The 14,821-nt window shown below is 38.0% G+C and overlaps 2 protein-coding genes across 2 annotated transcripts in view; one reads left to right on the top strand and one right to left on the bottom strand.

Annotated features, from left to right (window-relative positions):
* Positions 1–5,493, bottom strand: part of babam2 (BRISC and BRCA1 A complex member 2) — a 123,071-nt gene extending 117,578 nt beyond the window's left edge. Inside the window, exons 1-3 of the mRNA XM_086275533.1 lie at positions 5,390–5,493; positions 3,746–3,901; positions 1,862–1,938 (exon numbers count right to left, since the gene is read on the bottom strand). Coding sequence (XP_086131659.1) covers positions 1,862–1,938; positions 3,746–3,882 — 214 coding nt within the window. The 5' untranslated portion in view covers positions 3,883–3,901; positions 5,390–5,493. The remainder of the gene's footprint in view (positions 1–1,861; positions 1,939–3,745; positions 3,902–5,389) is intronic.
* A 209-nt stretch (positions 5,494–5,702) lies between these two features.
* Positions 5,703–14,821, top strand: part of rbks (ribokinase) — a 62,243-nt gene continuing 53,124 nt past the window's right edge. Inside the window, exons 1-2 of the mRNA XM_086276037.1 lie at positions 5,703–5,776; positions 12,874–12,935. Coding sequence (XP_086132163.1) covers positions 12,877–12,935 — 59 coding nt within the window. The 5' untranslated portion in view covers positions 5,703–5,776; positions 12,874–12,876. The remainder of the gene's footprint in view (positions 5,777–12,873; positions 12,936–14,821) is intronic.

Genomic DNA, 14,821 nt, shown 5'->3' with positions numbered 1-14,821 from the left:
ACACCGTAGGGCTGCACGATTAATCGTTAGAAAAATCGCGATCTCAATTCATACTTATGTGCGATCTCATTTCCAAATGCCAACGATTTAAAAAAAAAAAAAAAAGACAACGATTGTACTGCATTTTGATCCGGGACGTACTCTGCATGAAAACAAGCGCTCACTCTTCCTGCTCAACAAATGATAAGGGCGGAGCCTTATGGTAAATGGTAAATGGCCTGCATTTGTATAGCGCTTTTCTAGTCCATAGGACCCCAAAGCGCTTTACACTACATTCAGTCATTCACCCATTCACACACACATTCACACACTGGCGATAGCAAGCTACATTGTAGCCACAGCTGCCCTGGGGCGCACTGACAGAGGCGAGGCTGCCGGACACAGGCGCCACCGGGCCCTCTGACCACCACCAGTTATACCACGTGATACAGAAGCTGTGCCATCTGATGCTAAAATTAGCAGGGAAAAAACAACGGAGAGCACGTCAGGGATGACGAGAAAGTGACAGGAGAAAATCCGTCCCGGTCAACCACCCAAACACCAATAACGGGAACCTTATACAGCGCTTCCCTATACCCATCGAACTTCCGCAGGCACAAAAAAATTACGGAGGCTTTTACTTATCACCTGACCAAAGATATGACTCCCATCAACACTGTGCAAAACGAGGGATTTAGGAAAATGATCAACACCCTAGACAAATGCTACACAGTGCCGTCCCGCAACTACTATTGTTGCACTACCTGCTCTATACATGCAGTGTCGAGCAACGGTGGAGACGGAATTTCAAGCAGTACAACATTTTGTAGCAACAACAAAACGTGAGACATTTGTTGTTTTATGTTTATTTATTGTTTTTATGTTCAGTTTCAACTGTTACGAAGTTGATGTGCAGTTAATAAGTGCAATAAATATTTATACTGGAAAAGAAAATCGTGAGAGAATCGTGATCTCAATTCTAAGCCAAAAAATCGTGATTCTCATTGTATGCAAAATCGTGCAGCCCTACCACACCGGGTGCCACTTTTGCTAAGAACAGCAAACTGAGGCTAGAATTCACACAGGCGCACCAAAATAGTACAACAGAAGGTTGGAAATATGTTGCCTGGTCCGATGAGTCTTATTTTCTGCTGCAACATTCAGATGGTAAAGTCAGAATTTTACATAAACACGTTTTAACGTCCATTCTGCATTCAGTTCAGGCATGTAGTGGTGATATAATGGTATAGGTGTAGTTTTTTGGCACATCTTAGAACCAATTGAGCAAGAATCCAGCTCCACGGCACACTGGAATATTGTTGATGACTATGTCAACCTTTTATGAGCACAACAATTTCAGCTATTTCAAGTTCTGTTTAATTTACTTGACCATAATAACCTTGCATGCAAACACTAAAGCGTCATTGTCAAGACAGATCTCGTTGAACTTACTCTGACCCATATTGGATGAAAGTAAATGTTTCCCCTCCAATTTTATAACATAAAATCTAAACAAAGCAGTACTGACATAAATGCAGTTTTTTGGAATGTAATGAAACCTTCATAATCTTTACTTTTTTTTTTTAAAGTAAACTTTTTTTACTTTAAAAAAAAACTTTGTTTGCTATTAGTTCATCACTTTCACACAGGCCAAAAATTAAGCAAGATTTCAAGCTTCTGAAGAACCTTAGCTGACTCCAAGTTCTTTATCTCACTGCTACTGCTTTATCACTTAATATGGCAAAGCAATGTTTGCTTTCCTAAAATGAATTTATCAAAACCCAACAATAAGAACAACCTATCAGCTTACTGTCAGAAGCAGAGACTGAACTCTTGTGACTAATCTGAAAATGCCAAATATGACTGTGAATCATTTACTTACATTTAAGGGTTTCTCCAGCATAGGGAATATGGAGTTTAAAGCGATCACAACAGGGACCAGGCGTCAGAGATGTACATCTGAACATGAGGGAAGATGAAAACACAGACATTCAAATCAAGTAATCAGTTAACATCAGGGATTTTTTTAGGATCAGTATAGAGATAAAACAAATATATTGCTGTTTAGGAAGAGTTTGATATTTTTTTGACACTTTATCTTTATAGAAACAACACATACATTATTCACATTTTTACACAGTCTTGATCAAAAGTTTAAGACCACTTGAAAAATGGCAAAAATCATATTTTGCATGGTTGGATCTTAACAAAGTTCCAAGTAGAGCTTCAATATGCAACAAGAAGAAAAGGAAGGAAGACAAAACATTTTTTTGAGCATGCAATTTATTGAAAACAACACTTAAAATGAAACAGGCCGTTTTACAGGCAATCAAAAGTTTAGGACCACATGCCTTAAAAGCAAAAATCTCTCATTTCTTCTTGTTGCGTGTTGAAACTCTACTTGGGACCTTGTTAAGATCCAACCATGCGAGTTTGTTGGGGAAGAACTTGATCAACCTGCCAGTCCTGACCAAAACCTGATAGAACACCTTTGGCATCAATTAGAGCAGAGACTGTGAGCCAGGTGATCTCATTCAACATCAGTGTCTGACCTCACAAATATACTTCTGGAAGAATGGTCAAAAACTCCCATAAACACACTCCTAAACCATGTGGAAAGCCTTCCCAGAAGAGTTGAAGCTCTAAAGGGTGGGTCGAAATCATATTAAAAACTATGGATTAGGAAAGGGATGCCACACAAGTTCATATGCGTATGAAGGCAGACAAGCAATATACTTTTGCCAATATAGTGCATATGTGCACATGCAGATCTCAAATTAAAATGAATACAGAACAATTCTGAAATTACATATTATCTTAAGTCTAGTATTAAAAACTCATTAGTATAAGTTAAGCAGACAATTATTCTGCAGTGAAAACTCCACAAAACAGTATTTAATACTTTTCTTTTAGTAAAGCAAATCTCTTTGGATTTGGGGCTGTTTGTGACACAAAACAAAGAATCTTAGGCACTCTTTTTGGCTCACCGGGCCTAAAATGGACCCTGTGCATTCCCATGAAATAATCAATGTTCACTTAGTTCTCCAAGCTTTCTGAAGATCTTCCAAAGTTGAACAGTATCTGGTCTCAGTGGAAGGGTGGTTGTAAAGAATAAGTTCAAAAGCAAGGCAAACAGTGAGAAAATGCTGAGGTATGCCAAATTACACAAAAGCTGAACTGAATATTACTGACAACAGGTCCTATGGTGTAATGTATCCAAATTTGATCCTGGTAATGATATTTAACACACTGCCAAGGCAGGATAAGCACACCTGGAAAATGGAAAGCTCAGTCATGGATTAGCAACCCAAGAGCTCAGACCTCAACATTGTTGAAGCAGTGCTGGATCATCTTGACAGAAAACAAAAGGTAGCCAACATCCAGAGAAGAGCCTTGAATGTCTTTTAAGAAGCCCAGATAACTATTCTTGGGAACTGCTTACAGAAATTACGAGAAAGCTTGCCCAAGAGATTTCAGAATAGAGCTGGTCATACCAAATATTGACTTTCAAACTCATTAGAACATCACAGACAGTTTCCCCCCTTATAGACTGTATTTCCATGTATGCTTGCAGATGCTTTAATAGATCACTGCAACCATTTCCCATTTTATGAGCAACATATTAAAAAAAGTATAGTGGCGAAAAAATCTTTGCAAAAACCTTGTGGGTTGGTCCAAAACCTTTGTACAGTACTGTAACAATATTTGTCATTTAGCTCCTTTTTTCTTACAGACATCATTTGTGTAACATGTGATTAGTCCTCACCCAGTTTTGAGATCTGTGACACGGAGGCAGTTTGTGGAATCAAGCCCCACACGGCCATTCCTCACCACACTGCACAGCAGGGGACGCAGCTCAGGTGAGATCCGGTGCAGTGCGACTTCAGGGGACATATTGTTCATTTTGCCCACTGTGAGCAGTCTGTAGAGACACGATAACAGTATAGAAATGCTTTGAATTATTTTATTAAAAAGCTAATTAACACAGTAGAAAGATTAAATATTAGTATTTGGTATCGATCTGCTGCCAGTTGTTTTACCCTGTTAGAATTCTAACAAAACATAGGTCCGAATTTGTTTTTCAACGATTAACCTTAGGTCAGCCAAACCTCATCCAGTCTCTTCAACCTGCTCCCTACTTTTCTTTAGATCCAGTGAAACACAGTGAATCTCCTTCTGATCTTCTACATCTGCGCTTTCTCCCCATGAAGCCATAGTGCTACTCACTGATTACCACCTTTCTTCTTAACCTAGGTTTAACAACACTTTCCCATAGCTTCATGGTATGGAGCTACAGAGACATTGGCTTTATGCCTCTGTAGTTGCTACAGATCTGCACAATACCCTTGTTCTGTACCAGTATACTCAGATGTCTCTCACCATCCAAGACTGTGTTCAGCCATCTGGTTAACAAGTCCACTGCCCTCACTCACAGATATAGCCATACCTCCACAGGTATGTCATCTAGACTAGCCACTTTCAACACTTCATTCTTTTCATAGCTAACCTTACTTCCTCCTTATTATTTCTCTGCACTTCCCGATTACCAACTGTCCTTCATTTGTCTTTCTCTTTCTCTCATTTTCTTCAAGGGAACTAATTTTTGAAAAACATTAAAGAACAGTTACAGTGGCAACAGACCCTGATTTATCTGGGACATTTTGTAACAAATCGAAAACATCTACAAAGTAAAATTGAGCCTTGTAATCAACGAAGTAGTATAAATAAAGACAATTGTTTCATTATTATCCTTTTTAAACTACAAACTTTAACTATGATTAAATATGCATTTTTTCATCATAATTTAAAAAAAAAAAACTATTTCCCCCTTTCCATATAAGTCAAAGGCAATAAATGCATATATCGAAAGTATTTTTTCACTCCCTATAGCTTTCCAAAAATGCAATATCGCTGGCTTTACTTTTCAGCTATCATTTCCTGGTATTATAGAAATGTTTTCCCCTTCCTGTTTTAAAATTGCTACCTTTCTATCCAACTTTTTCTGAAAAATACAGATTTTAAGAGAAGAATAAAGCACAGTAACACAATATCCACAAAACATTTCTTAAAAGTTTAGTGTTAATATAAAAACATTAGAAGGAAGCTGGTTTAGTTGCAACACTGGAAGCTTCCTTTCGCACTATAAGCACACATGGAAAACACATATTACATATAATGTTGTAACATTTTAACGTTCTAATTTGGTGATACATTGAATGCGTTAAGGGTAAATTAGTGTTTATGCCACAGTTTGTAATTCAGATGCTCATAGGTTTGGCATCGTTAGCCACTGTTAGCTTAGCTCATACTTATGCGTCAAATTAACACGATTTAAACGTATAGCGTCCTCAAAACCTCCCCTGCCCATTTCCGTCCATTTCAATACAGCCTGCGGCGGGTGTGTGAGTACCTGAGAGAGATAGAAGTCTTTAAATTTCAGGGTAAAGTCCAATGTTTACTTCATACTCTGATCAATTTCCCCGGTTCATATTGTTATTGGGTCCTTGTGATAGCCCCACAGTTAGGTGCCTCTCATAATGCCTGTGGGTAAATTTACTTTCATTCTCTTGCAGGAGCCGAATTTCCTCGTGATATATTACCTATGGCGCGGTTTTGTTTGGTATTTTTATATCTTAACACTGTCAAATAAATCTAAACGTTTATTCATTAATAAAATGACAGTGGTTGATCTGGCAATAGCGATAACGCCAGGGACCTGTCACCGTGCACTTTGACCTTGGACTTCAAGTAGTGGGTATTCAGTTTTACAATCCGCAGGAGATTATTTGAATTCCAGGTAATTTAACACACTTCATTTTACTTTGGAGGTTGTCTAATTGATCCGGGTCATGATCTTTTAGTTTTTTGATCGGTTTATTCCTCAAATACTTGAGGTGTCAGAGTATTTGGCTGCATATGTAATGACATGTACTAAGAGTTTACAGTACACCAATAATACAAGATATTTGGGCTTGTACACGACATTACCATATGCTAAAATGGATAAAGAGAACAATTAACAAGTAAGTACAGTAAAGTACGTGCATTTCTAATATGTGAATAAATTACCATAAAAGAAAAGATTTTATGATACTGAGCTTTTAAAAGATTAAGGTTGACTTAATGGTTCTTTTAGTTATTTTCCTAAGCTTGAGTTATACTGGATCATTGAATTTGATACCAGTTTTAAACCATTATTCATGATATACTTGGATCAGCTACAACTATTAAAATCACCTACCTAAAAATTATCTTCCCTCTCCACCACCATTACAACTGCCATCATCACCGAGGCCTAGATATAGGATCTCTGGAGGGCTCCTACAGTTTTTGAGATTGAGACTTGCGAACAGATTGTAGGGTTTTCAGTTCTGGATCGTGGGAGCTGCAGATTTTGTCAAGCCCTTCAGAGCCTTTTGTGTTCCTCCAGCAGTTCTTGAGCAAGTTTTGCTAAACGTATAGGGATGGATTCAGCTTGTTCCAGTTTCAGTCCGATGCAAATACTTTGACTTAAGGCAGCGATACCATTGTTAAAATAAAAATGATTTCTGCTTTTTTTAATATAGCAAATTTCATTACACATAAACTCAATATATTTACCATAAAAGCTAAAAACTATGTAAGTCGACAATGTCTTGAGGGGATAAAAACAACAAAATAAAATACTAGTTAACACACATGTGCGCATATACACACACAGACACAGCTGTCAAGTGCAAACCTACAAGAATAAAAAAGTTTTAAGTATGTTTTTCAGTGTAGACACAGATATAATTGATCTCAGTTTAGCAGGAAGCTAGTTACAAAGAACAGGATTACAGTAACAATAATATTAATATTAATAATTCAGGGAACCATTAAAAGATGTCCTGAGATGTCTAACAAGGTTTTAGACACTGATCAAGTCAGAGATGTTCCACTGAGTAATCATCACTTTGACTGACGCTGGAAATTATCCTTTTTTTATATGCAAGTACACACTGATTTCCTAACTTTATAAAATAAAATGTAAGAAATGTACCAAAGATAATACATTACAGCAGGATAAAAATAATTAAAATATTCATATCTAGTCTCCTATCAGTTCATTGTGAGAACTATTTCTTCAGACTGCTGTCATTTATATTCAATGTACTTTAGTTTATCCTTTCCTGGTCTCACAGTTTCACTGAGTCCACCTCCTTCGACTGCTCCTTACACACACATTGGGCTGACAAGAAACGTGCGATGTGAAAATATATTAATGGAGTGAAACAAAACGTCACCGGTGTTACTGTAAGTGCAGTAAAAGCTTCCAAACAACAACAGAAGATAACAACAGTGACAGCGAGTAAGCTAAGAAAATATTCTTGGAAGTTTTTAGTAATTTCTGCTCTCTTGACCACAGTTTGTGGTTAAACTAAAAGCTTTTGCAAATATCAAAATGAAAAATGTTGATGTAGGTAGAGTCCAATGCTTCCAAGCTGCTGAGGCTTTGTTGTCATCTTCCTCCATCCTATGTTAGTCTTCCCACCAGTTATCAGTGCACTGCTTCCATCAGATGGTGAATTAAACACAGAACAATATAGAACTCAATTAAGTGGATCAGTCATAGTCCATCTTATTGTCACTGATATGCAATTTAAATATTGGATCAGTGCAAAGTATAATCAAACACAGTCAATCTTTTTTAATACATTTCCAGCAGTGTATTTCACAATCCACTTACAACACCATTGTGCGTGTTCTCCGCAACAAACAAGCAGACCTACTCTGAATTACAGTTTTTAAAGAAAATGTTTGTTTTGTTGCTTATTAAACAAAGCCGACTGCAATACTTCTATATATGTAACAGGCTACCATTGGCTGATAATATTAGTCATTTGATATATTGGTTGATTATTGTCTTTGAAGTTGACCTTTATCTCGAGCTTGAACGATATGGTAAAAAATACACTACATACACCCCCACTAATATTTGGTTAAATATGCTTTAGCAAGTTGCACCTCAACCAAATGCTTTTGGTAGCCATCAACAAGCTTCTGGCATAATTTAAAGATAATCCTCAAGGCTTCATTTTTGGCTCCAAGAGACCTTTCCAACTCGTGTAAATTTACAATTCTTCTTCTTAGAGCTTCACAGACTTCTGAGATCTTCATAAAGTTACCATGATATCCATGCTCATGAACCATGAACTTTTGACCAAAACTGTATAACCTGGTGTAATTTGCTGGGGATGGATTGGAGGAATTTCTAGCCTATCACAATAGGAGCTCGCTGCTCCTGCATTTTTTTTTTGCCCTCCACTTACTGATTTTTAGCAGGGCAACTTTAAATGGTCTGTTTTGCAAACAGCACTAAAATAAAAATGGAAATTCAATGCCAGCACTCCTGCCGCAGTAGAAATGACACCACATATGGTGGGTCATCCTGGCCCCTTTCCAAATCTGCATTGATCCATGCATGACTATTAATTTACCATCAAGCTCCAACAGTGACTCCAACCAAGTTCCAACTACTGCTAGCTAAATAAAAAAAAAAAAAGAAGAAAAGCATTCAGATTAGCAGGTCATTATATTATATAGAAGCCTCAACAAAAAAGATCTACAAATATTAATACTAAGGTTCAAGGTTGGCTAATAAGTACCTCTCTTCAAGGGTACAGCCCTTTATTTTAGCTTTAGTGACAAGCTGTTGTAACACTAAAAGTGCAGTAAAGGTTTTTGGTTTCTGAGAGTGTATTTAGCATGGAGTGAACATGTGAAAGACCTGAAATATGTCATTTCTTGTGCAAACAGAACAACCCTAACTTGCAAAATAAAAATGAAAGGTGATCACAAAGGCATAGAAATTATATCAGTGCACCGGGCGAGACCGTATGAGGGCAGTTTTGTCTGATTCACCACTGGGAATTTCCACCTTCCTGGGAGTGATTCACAGTCAGTCTCAAAGCATCCAGAAAAAACAGCCCCCCCCCCCCCCCCCCCCCAAGAAATATGTTGAGCCAAAGTACTCTGGTGAAATTGTTTACTAGTTCAACTCTCAGCTTGAAGTTGGTCTAACTTAAGTGGTTAGGAGGTTATGACACCGGGAATTGAAATAAAAAAAATGCATCTAGCGTTTGTGTGTGGGTAGAGCTGGAAAAAGTGTCTATAATCTGAACGTATCTGAACATTTGTTATACGGATATGGTCATATCATTGCCATAAAAATAGTTTCCAGTTAAGCCAGACACTGGGAAGAATGCAGGCTCACAAGGGTTTTTACAGTTGATCCAAAAGTTTTTTCTTTGGGATTTTGTTTGCAGTTCAGTCTAAAACCAGAGTTAACAAAGTGCAGACTTTGTATCATTTTATGCAACCTGACACACAGTTACAAGACAAGAGTGCAATATTATACCTTTAATCATCTATAGGTTCATGTAGTGTGTTAATAATATAGCAAAACAGACAGAACTTTCAGTTTTATCTCTTATATTAGCTTGGATTTCTAAACTATTTACTAGCAAAAAAATGGAATATTACCCGCAAAACACAAAGCATCGTCCTCCATAGCTGAAAACTGAAGCCAACACAGAAACACCAAAAGCTGAAGTTTCTTCTAATGGTTACTGGAAGCTGATTTTAAAACTTAGTTAATCTCCATAGACTCACATATGCAATTTTAAAAGAGAAATAACAAATTTATAGCCTACTACAAAAAGCAGTCGTTATCTCTATAGCTAATTTCCTTCTTCATGGCAGCTGTACGTAGAGTGATTTTTTTTATAACTCAACTGCTCAGATTTTGGTAAAGCTTAAAATTGAGGGTGCTGTCACTGAGAGGTGGCTGTATCTGCTAAGGCCCCAGTCACACAGGCCTAGACCAGTCAGCAACCACCAGTTTCTAGAGAAAATGTGTATTACTCAACTGTTTGCCTAGTGGTCCCTGGAGGTTGTTGGCATATGCCAAATGACATCGGTTACAAAAGAGGAGCACTTGTTGTGATTGCTTTGGTTGTTAGCAGATTGTCTAAGTCACCCATAGTTTGCATGCAAGGTGCAGACCTTTCTGCAAATATTGCCATTTACTCTCTGAAGTGTACAAAATGTGCAGGTTTTATTTTGAAGGTGAATACTGACCATTCTGTGTTATACTTTCCACAGTTCCACTACCACTTGGCAAGTATTTTACAAGAGTTTGCAGGCATGTCGGTGTCTGTTGTGCAACCTCATAGTGACCAAAGCAATCAAAGATGTTTTTGAATCTACACTTTTTACCTCTTTCCAACCAATTTCAAACTAGTGACTACCAGCAAACTCCAGTAACTGGAACGTGCATTTTTCCCCTGTGTCCCATTTTTGCCAGATTGTTGCTGATTAGCCTCAAGACCTGTGTGACTGAGACCTAACTGTCTTCTAGGTTTTCACCTTAGCTAATTGTCACGAACAGTTAGGGATCTCTAGACCATGCTTGGGACTGCTGGTGCCTTTTTGAGTATTTTATTTATAATTATCTGAAAAATAATTACAGTAACATGATTTATTGTGTGGCTATTTTTACCAGCAGATGGTCTATTCCAGGGGTCGGCAACATGCGGCTCCGGAGCCGCATGTTGCTCTTTAGTCCTTATAGTGCGGCTCCGTGTGGTTTGGGAAAATAAATTAGAAGTATTTAGCTGAAGTGTATTTTATTTATGTTAGTTATTTTTTAACTTGTAGTTCTAAATTGGAAGATTATTGTGATATTGAAATATAAAAATAAAATTATATTCTATTATTTTTTCATCGCTCTAAATAAGCGTCACACTCGCGGAAGCCGGTGTACCCGCCGAAACGCCGTGCATATATCAAGACTTTCAGCCTCAGGTAGGCCAATTATGGACCTTCGGATCCACATTATGTCACCACCGTGAACTATGTTAAAAACAAACACCGCTCACGCCTCACAGATGACAGCGTACAGTCCTGGGTAAAGATGTAAGTGACTTCGTACAGCCCCGATTTGCAGACGCTGTGCGCAGAGGTTCAGGAGCAGAAGTCCCATTATAAAGATATCACGGTAGAACCGATGATGTTTCCATCAACATGCTTTTCAGCATCTCTTTATTGACCACTTTTCACACACGGTTGCTGCAGGCATACAGCCGGCTGTAGCTTTTCAGCTCACAGCCCGACAACACAACAGCATAGAGAGCACAGACGTTAAGGTGGCGAGGCGTGATTGCGGGTGTCGTTCAGGTGCGTCCGCCTCCCCTGCAGCGGCGCTGCAGACCACGCCCCGCTACACACATTAACCAGGTAAAATACATATTTAGGCAGAATTTTGCAAATATATATTTTTCATTTTTTTGCAGCATAGTGCTTTTTTTCCAATTATTTTTTAAAAGTCAGGTCAAGGCTCCAAAAGCCCAAAGGCGATATAAGGGTGGCGGCTCACAACAGTTTTTGTTTGCTACATGGATCATTTTAGTTCAGCTGGGTGTCTTTCCTTTTCTTATATTTCTTTAAGAGTTCAAAATGTGTTAATTACATAAATAATTTTCTCTGTAACATTTCATGGATTTCATAAGCAACACACTTTAGTTGTTCACACAAAGCATAAGGTAAAAAAAACAATATATACAGTGTTATCTTCATTTTAGATGTCAAAATGTATTTGCGGCTCCCAGTGTTTTCTTTTGCGTGGAAACCGGGTCCAAATGGCTCTTTGGGTGTTAAATGTTGCTGACCCCTGGTCTATTCTCTTGTTTTGGTAAATGAAGTTCTAGGATTTTATTTGGATGTTACTTATTAGCATTTGACCATTCGACAAATTAGCATTTGTCTGCATCTGTAGATGCAGTTTGTAAACCAAGCTAGCAAGCATCAGCATATTGCTTTGTATCCCACCTTCTTGTCCACATATTGTCATTCCAAGATGCAATGCAAGATGCAACCAACATGGTGGCTGCAAAAATGCTAACACTGCTTCCAGAAAAATAACAATCTGCATCCTTCTTTCAAACACAGTCTGCGCTTAAAACAGCATGCATCATATTATTTTAAAAAAAGTGTTTAATATGTGTGAACCTCAATCACATGCTGGCTACACGCTAAAGTATCACTCATAAAAAAAATTTAAAAACTGCAGGTCTAAAATTGTATCACATTGTGCATGCGACTTTAATTACACTGTTTGTAGTGTTTAACATGCCCTTTCCTTAATGTGCTTTTTTTTTTTTTAACACATTTTGCAACACCTTTTTATAGCAAACGCTTAATATAAATGAAGTTTCTCACATTGGTCTGCTGAGCATCATAGCTCAGCTCAAGTTTAACTAGTAAGTGAGAATTTTGAAAGGGGTTCCCTGCTAATTCAAGTGGTCAGACAATGCAGTTCTTCACTGTAGTGAAGTTCTTGATGCCTGCAGAGAGAAGACACTATTCTGCAAGATGTGGGAGAGAGAATTGAGCCATCCTACAGCCAGCGGCCAAGCTTTCCAAGTCTTCCACTGCCTAGGAAGAGATTTGAAGAGATTAACACACTAGCATTAGCTCCGATACAAGCAGAGGATTGAATTAATTAAAGACTTTGCTGTGCTGCGGTGCATTCACATGGTGTAGCATTGAAACTGTCGCCACCCCACCCCCAGTAAGACTGGAATTTGTCCAACTCAGCCAGCCATGAATGCTCTATTTTTACCTTCTTCCTTGTTTCACTCAAGCTCATGCTAATGTGAGAGATAAATAAAATCAAGTGATTTTTGTTTGGAGGCTGTTGAGAAACTAGTTTACATATTTTGCCTGAAATGCCCCCATCAAGCTGCGGCTAAAGTCCTGTCTGTTTTTTGAATGTTGTGAAATTCATTGAACAGTTAATTTAAATTGAGAAAGGGCAATTGTTCCTGTTGTAATAATACAACCGTATGTGTTTGTGTGGCTTTTAATCATCAGATCATGACTGAGAAGGTCTTTGATATTGTGGTGGTTGGCTCCTGTATGACTGACTTGGTGAGGTAAGTAGATTTAGTCCATTATTTAACTTTAAATCTGGTAAATCGATGATAGCATGTGAAACAAGTTGTTCCACTGACAATGATTATAAATCATCTTAAAATTTTATGAGAAGGCTAAATCTGGGTGCAGGAAACGCCTCTGCTTCCTCAGGTGGACCCAACAGGAAACAGCACATTACCATGTTAGGAAACTAATTTCAAAAATGTTCAGCAGACTTTGTCAAATTTGTGTCAAGTCCCGATGTGGCTTTGCTTATTAGTTAGAATTGTGGTCAGAGGTTTATGTAAGTGCATCTCATGGATGAACGTCATTGTAATTTTGGTCTTTTGATGATTTCTTTGAACTTTTCCAGGGTGGAATTAATAAGGAGCATACCCTTTAATGCCTGAAAAAAAAACCAAGTATAAAAATATATATACAGGCTCACATGGTTAGAATATAATTTATTTTTTGATAGCTATCAACAAGCTTCTGGTTTAATTCTGGCTGGATATCTGACCACTCTTCTTGGCAGAACTGATCATGCAAATTGGTTGGTTTCCTGGCATGGATCCAGCATTTAGGCACAGTACACAATCAATAAATATATATGGCTTTAGGAAGACCATTCCAGAAGCTTAATGTTAGCCTGCTTAATCAACTTGTTTCACTGTGGACAGTAATGCTGGTGTTTCAGCAGTTTCCAGTTCATGGCAGGCTTAAGCTGTGGTGGTTTCTGGGTTGTTCCTGAACATCCTAACCAATTTCCTCTCACCTAAATGTAACAATTTGGGTCTTGTTCTAGACTTTGGCAAAGTGGTGACACATCTGTAACTTGTACTTATGAAACTTGGTTGAACTGATGACCTTGAAATCTGCGGTTGAATAGAAACAGCTACAAGAGACATTCCCAACTTGTGTAAATCTACAACTTACTTTCTTAAATCTTCAGTTTATTGGACTTTCCCATTGTTCTGAGTCAGTCAAGTGGGTGCTGTCAACCTAATTTATATGTTCATATTAAACAAGGGCAACAGGTCAAATAATCAGGTAAACAGATGGAAAGGTAATATCATTGTGAAGAGTGAAGCACTTCAGACTTCAGAATGATATGCTAAGGTGAGTTTTGGCTTTCTTGCCCATAAGTCTGCTTTGGATGACATAAATTTCATCATCAGATAATGAGTGTGGACTTTGGGCAGATGTCGGTGTATCAGCTTCACATTTGCCTTCTGGGCAGACTTCAAGCTGATTTCATGACAGCATAACGTAAATAACTTCTGAGGGCAACAGCCAGTATTGGTGGGTCACAGCAATGGTCTCATATAAAAAGCCAAGACAAAACAAAGACTTTGAAAACAAGACTTCCTGTTCTGCATGCAAGTCTTTTAGTGCAGTCTGATTATGATTGCAGACAAAGTCTGAAAAACTGAGTTGTATCAGATTATAGCCAAAGATTTCAAGATTGTGTTTCATCCATTGCATTCCTGTTTTCCACGGTTAATCTGCCTGCAGCCTGTTCAAACGTCAGTGCTACTCCATCAACAAATGGAAACCAAGACCCAGGTTTCCTACAGATTGTGCATATTTAAATGCATATAACTGTTTATATAAATTTGTTTTGAAGCTGTAAATCTGCCACCATTATCAGTGTAAACTGTAAAAGCTCAGGCTTAGCAACAGTAACTCAGAGGATGCACCTCAGAAAACAGTCAATTGTCTTTGCTTGTTTCCCTTTATTATTATTAACCACTGCAGCCAGCCTTTTCCTCCAGGGATTTTATTTTGACATGCACGCCTGATGGAAAATATGGCATAAGGGCTTAGGGGTGTTTTCCATCAGCCTGAAATGGTCTGCAAAGTCTTCCTACACTGGAATAGAGGAAGTGTTCTAAAGTTAGACAAT

This window comes from Aulonocara sp. 'chitande type north' Nkhata Bay, linkage group LG19, assembly GCF_057382095.1.
Source record: "Aulonocara sp. 'chitande type north' Nkhata Bay isolate Kocher_YH1m ecotype deep benthic linkage group LG19, A_spYH_male_GT1.1, whole genome shotgun sequence".
Classification (NCBI taxonomy): Eukaryota; Metazoa; Chordata; class Actinopteri; order Cichliformes; family Cichlidae; genus Aulonocara; species Aulonocara sp. 'chitande type north' Nkhata Bay.
The sequence above is the reverse complement of the archived record's forward strand: the minus strand, read 5'-3'. Positions and strand labels throughout refer to the sequence as shown.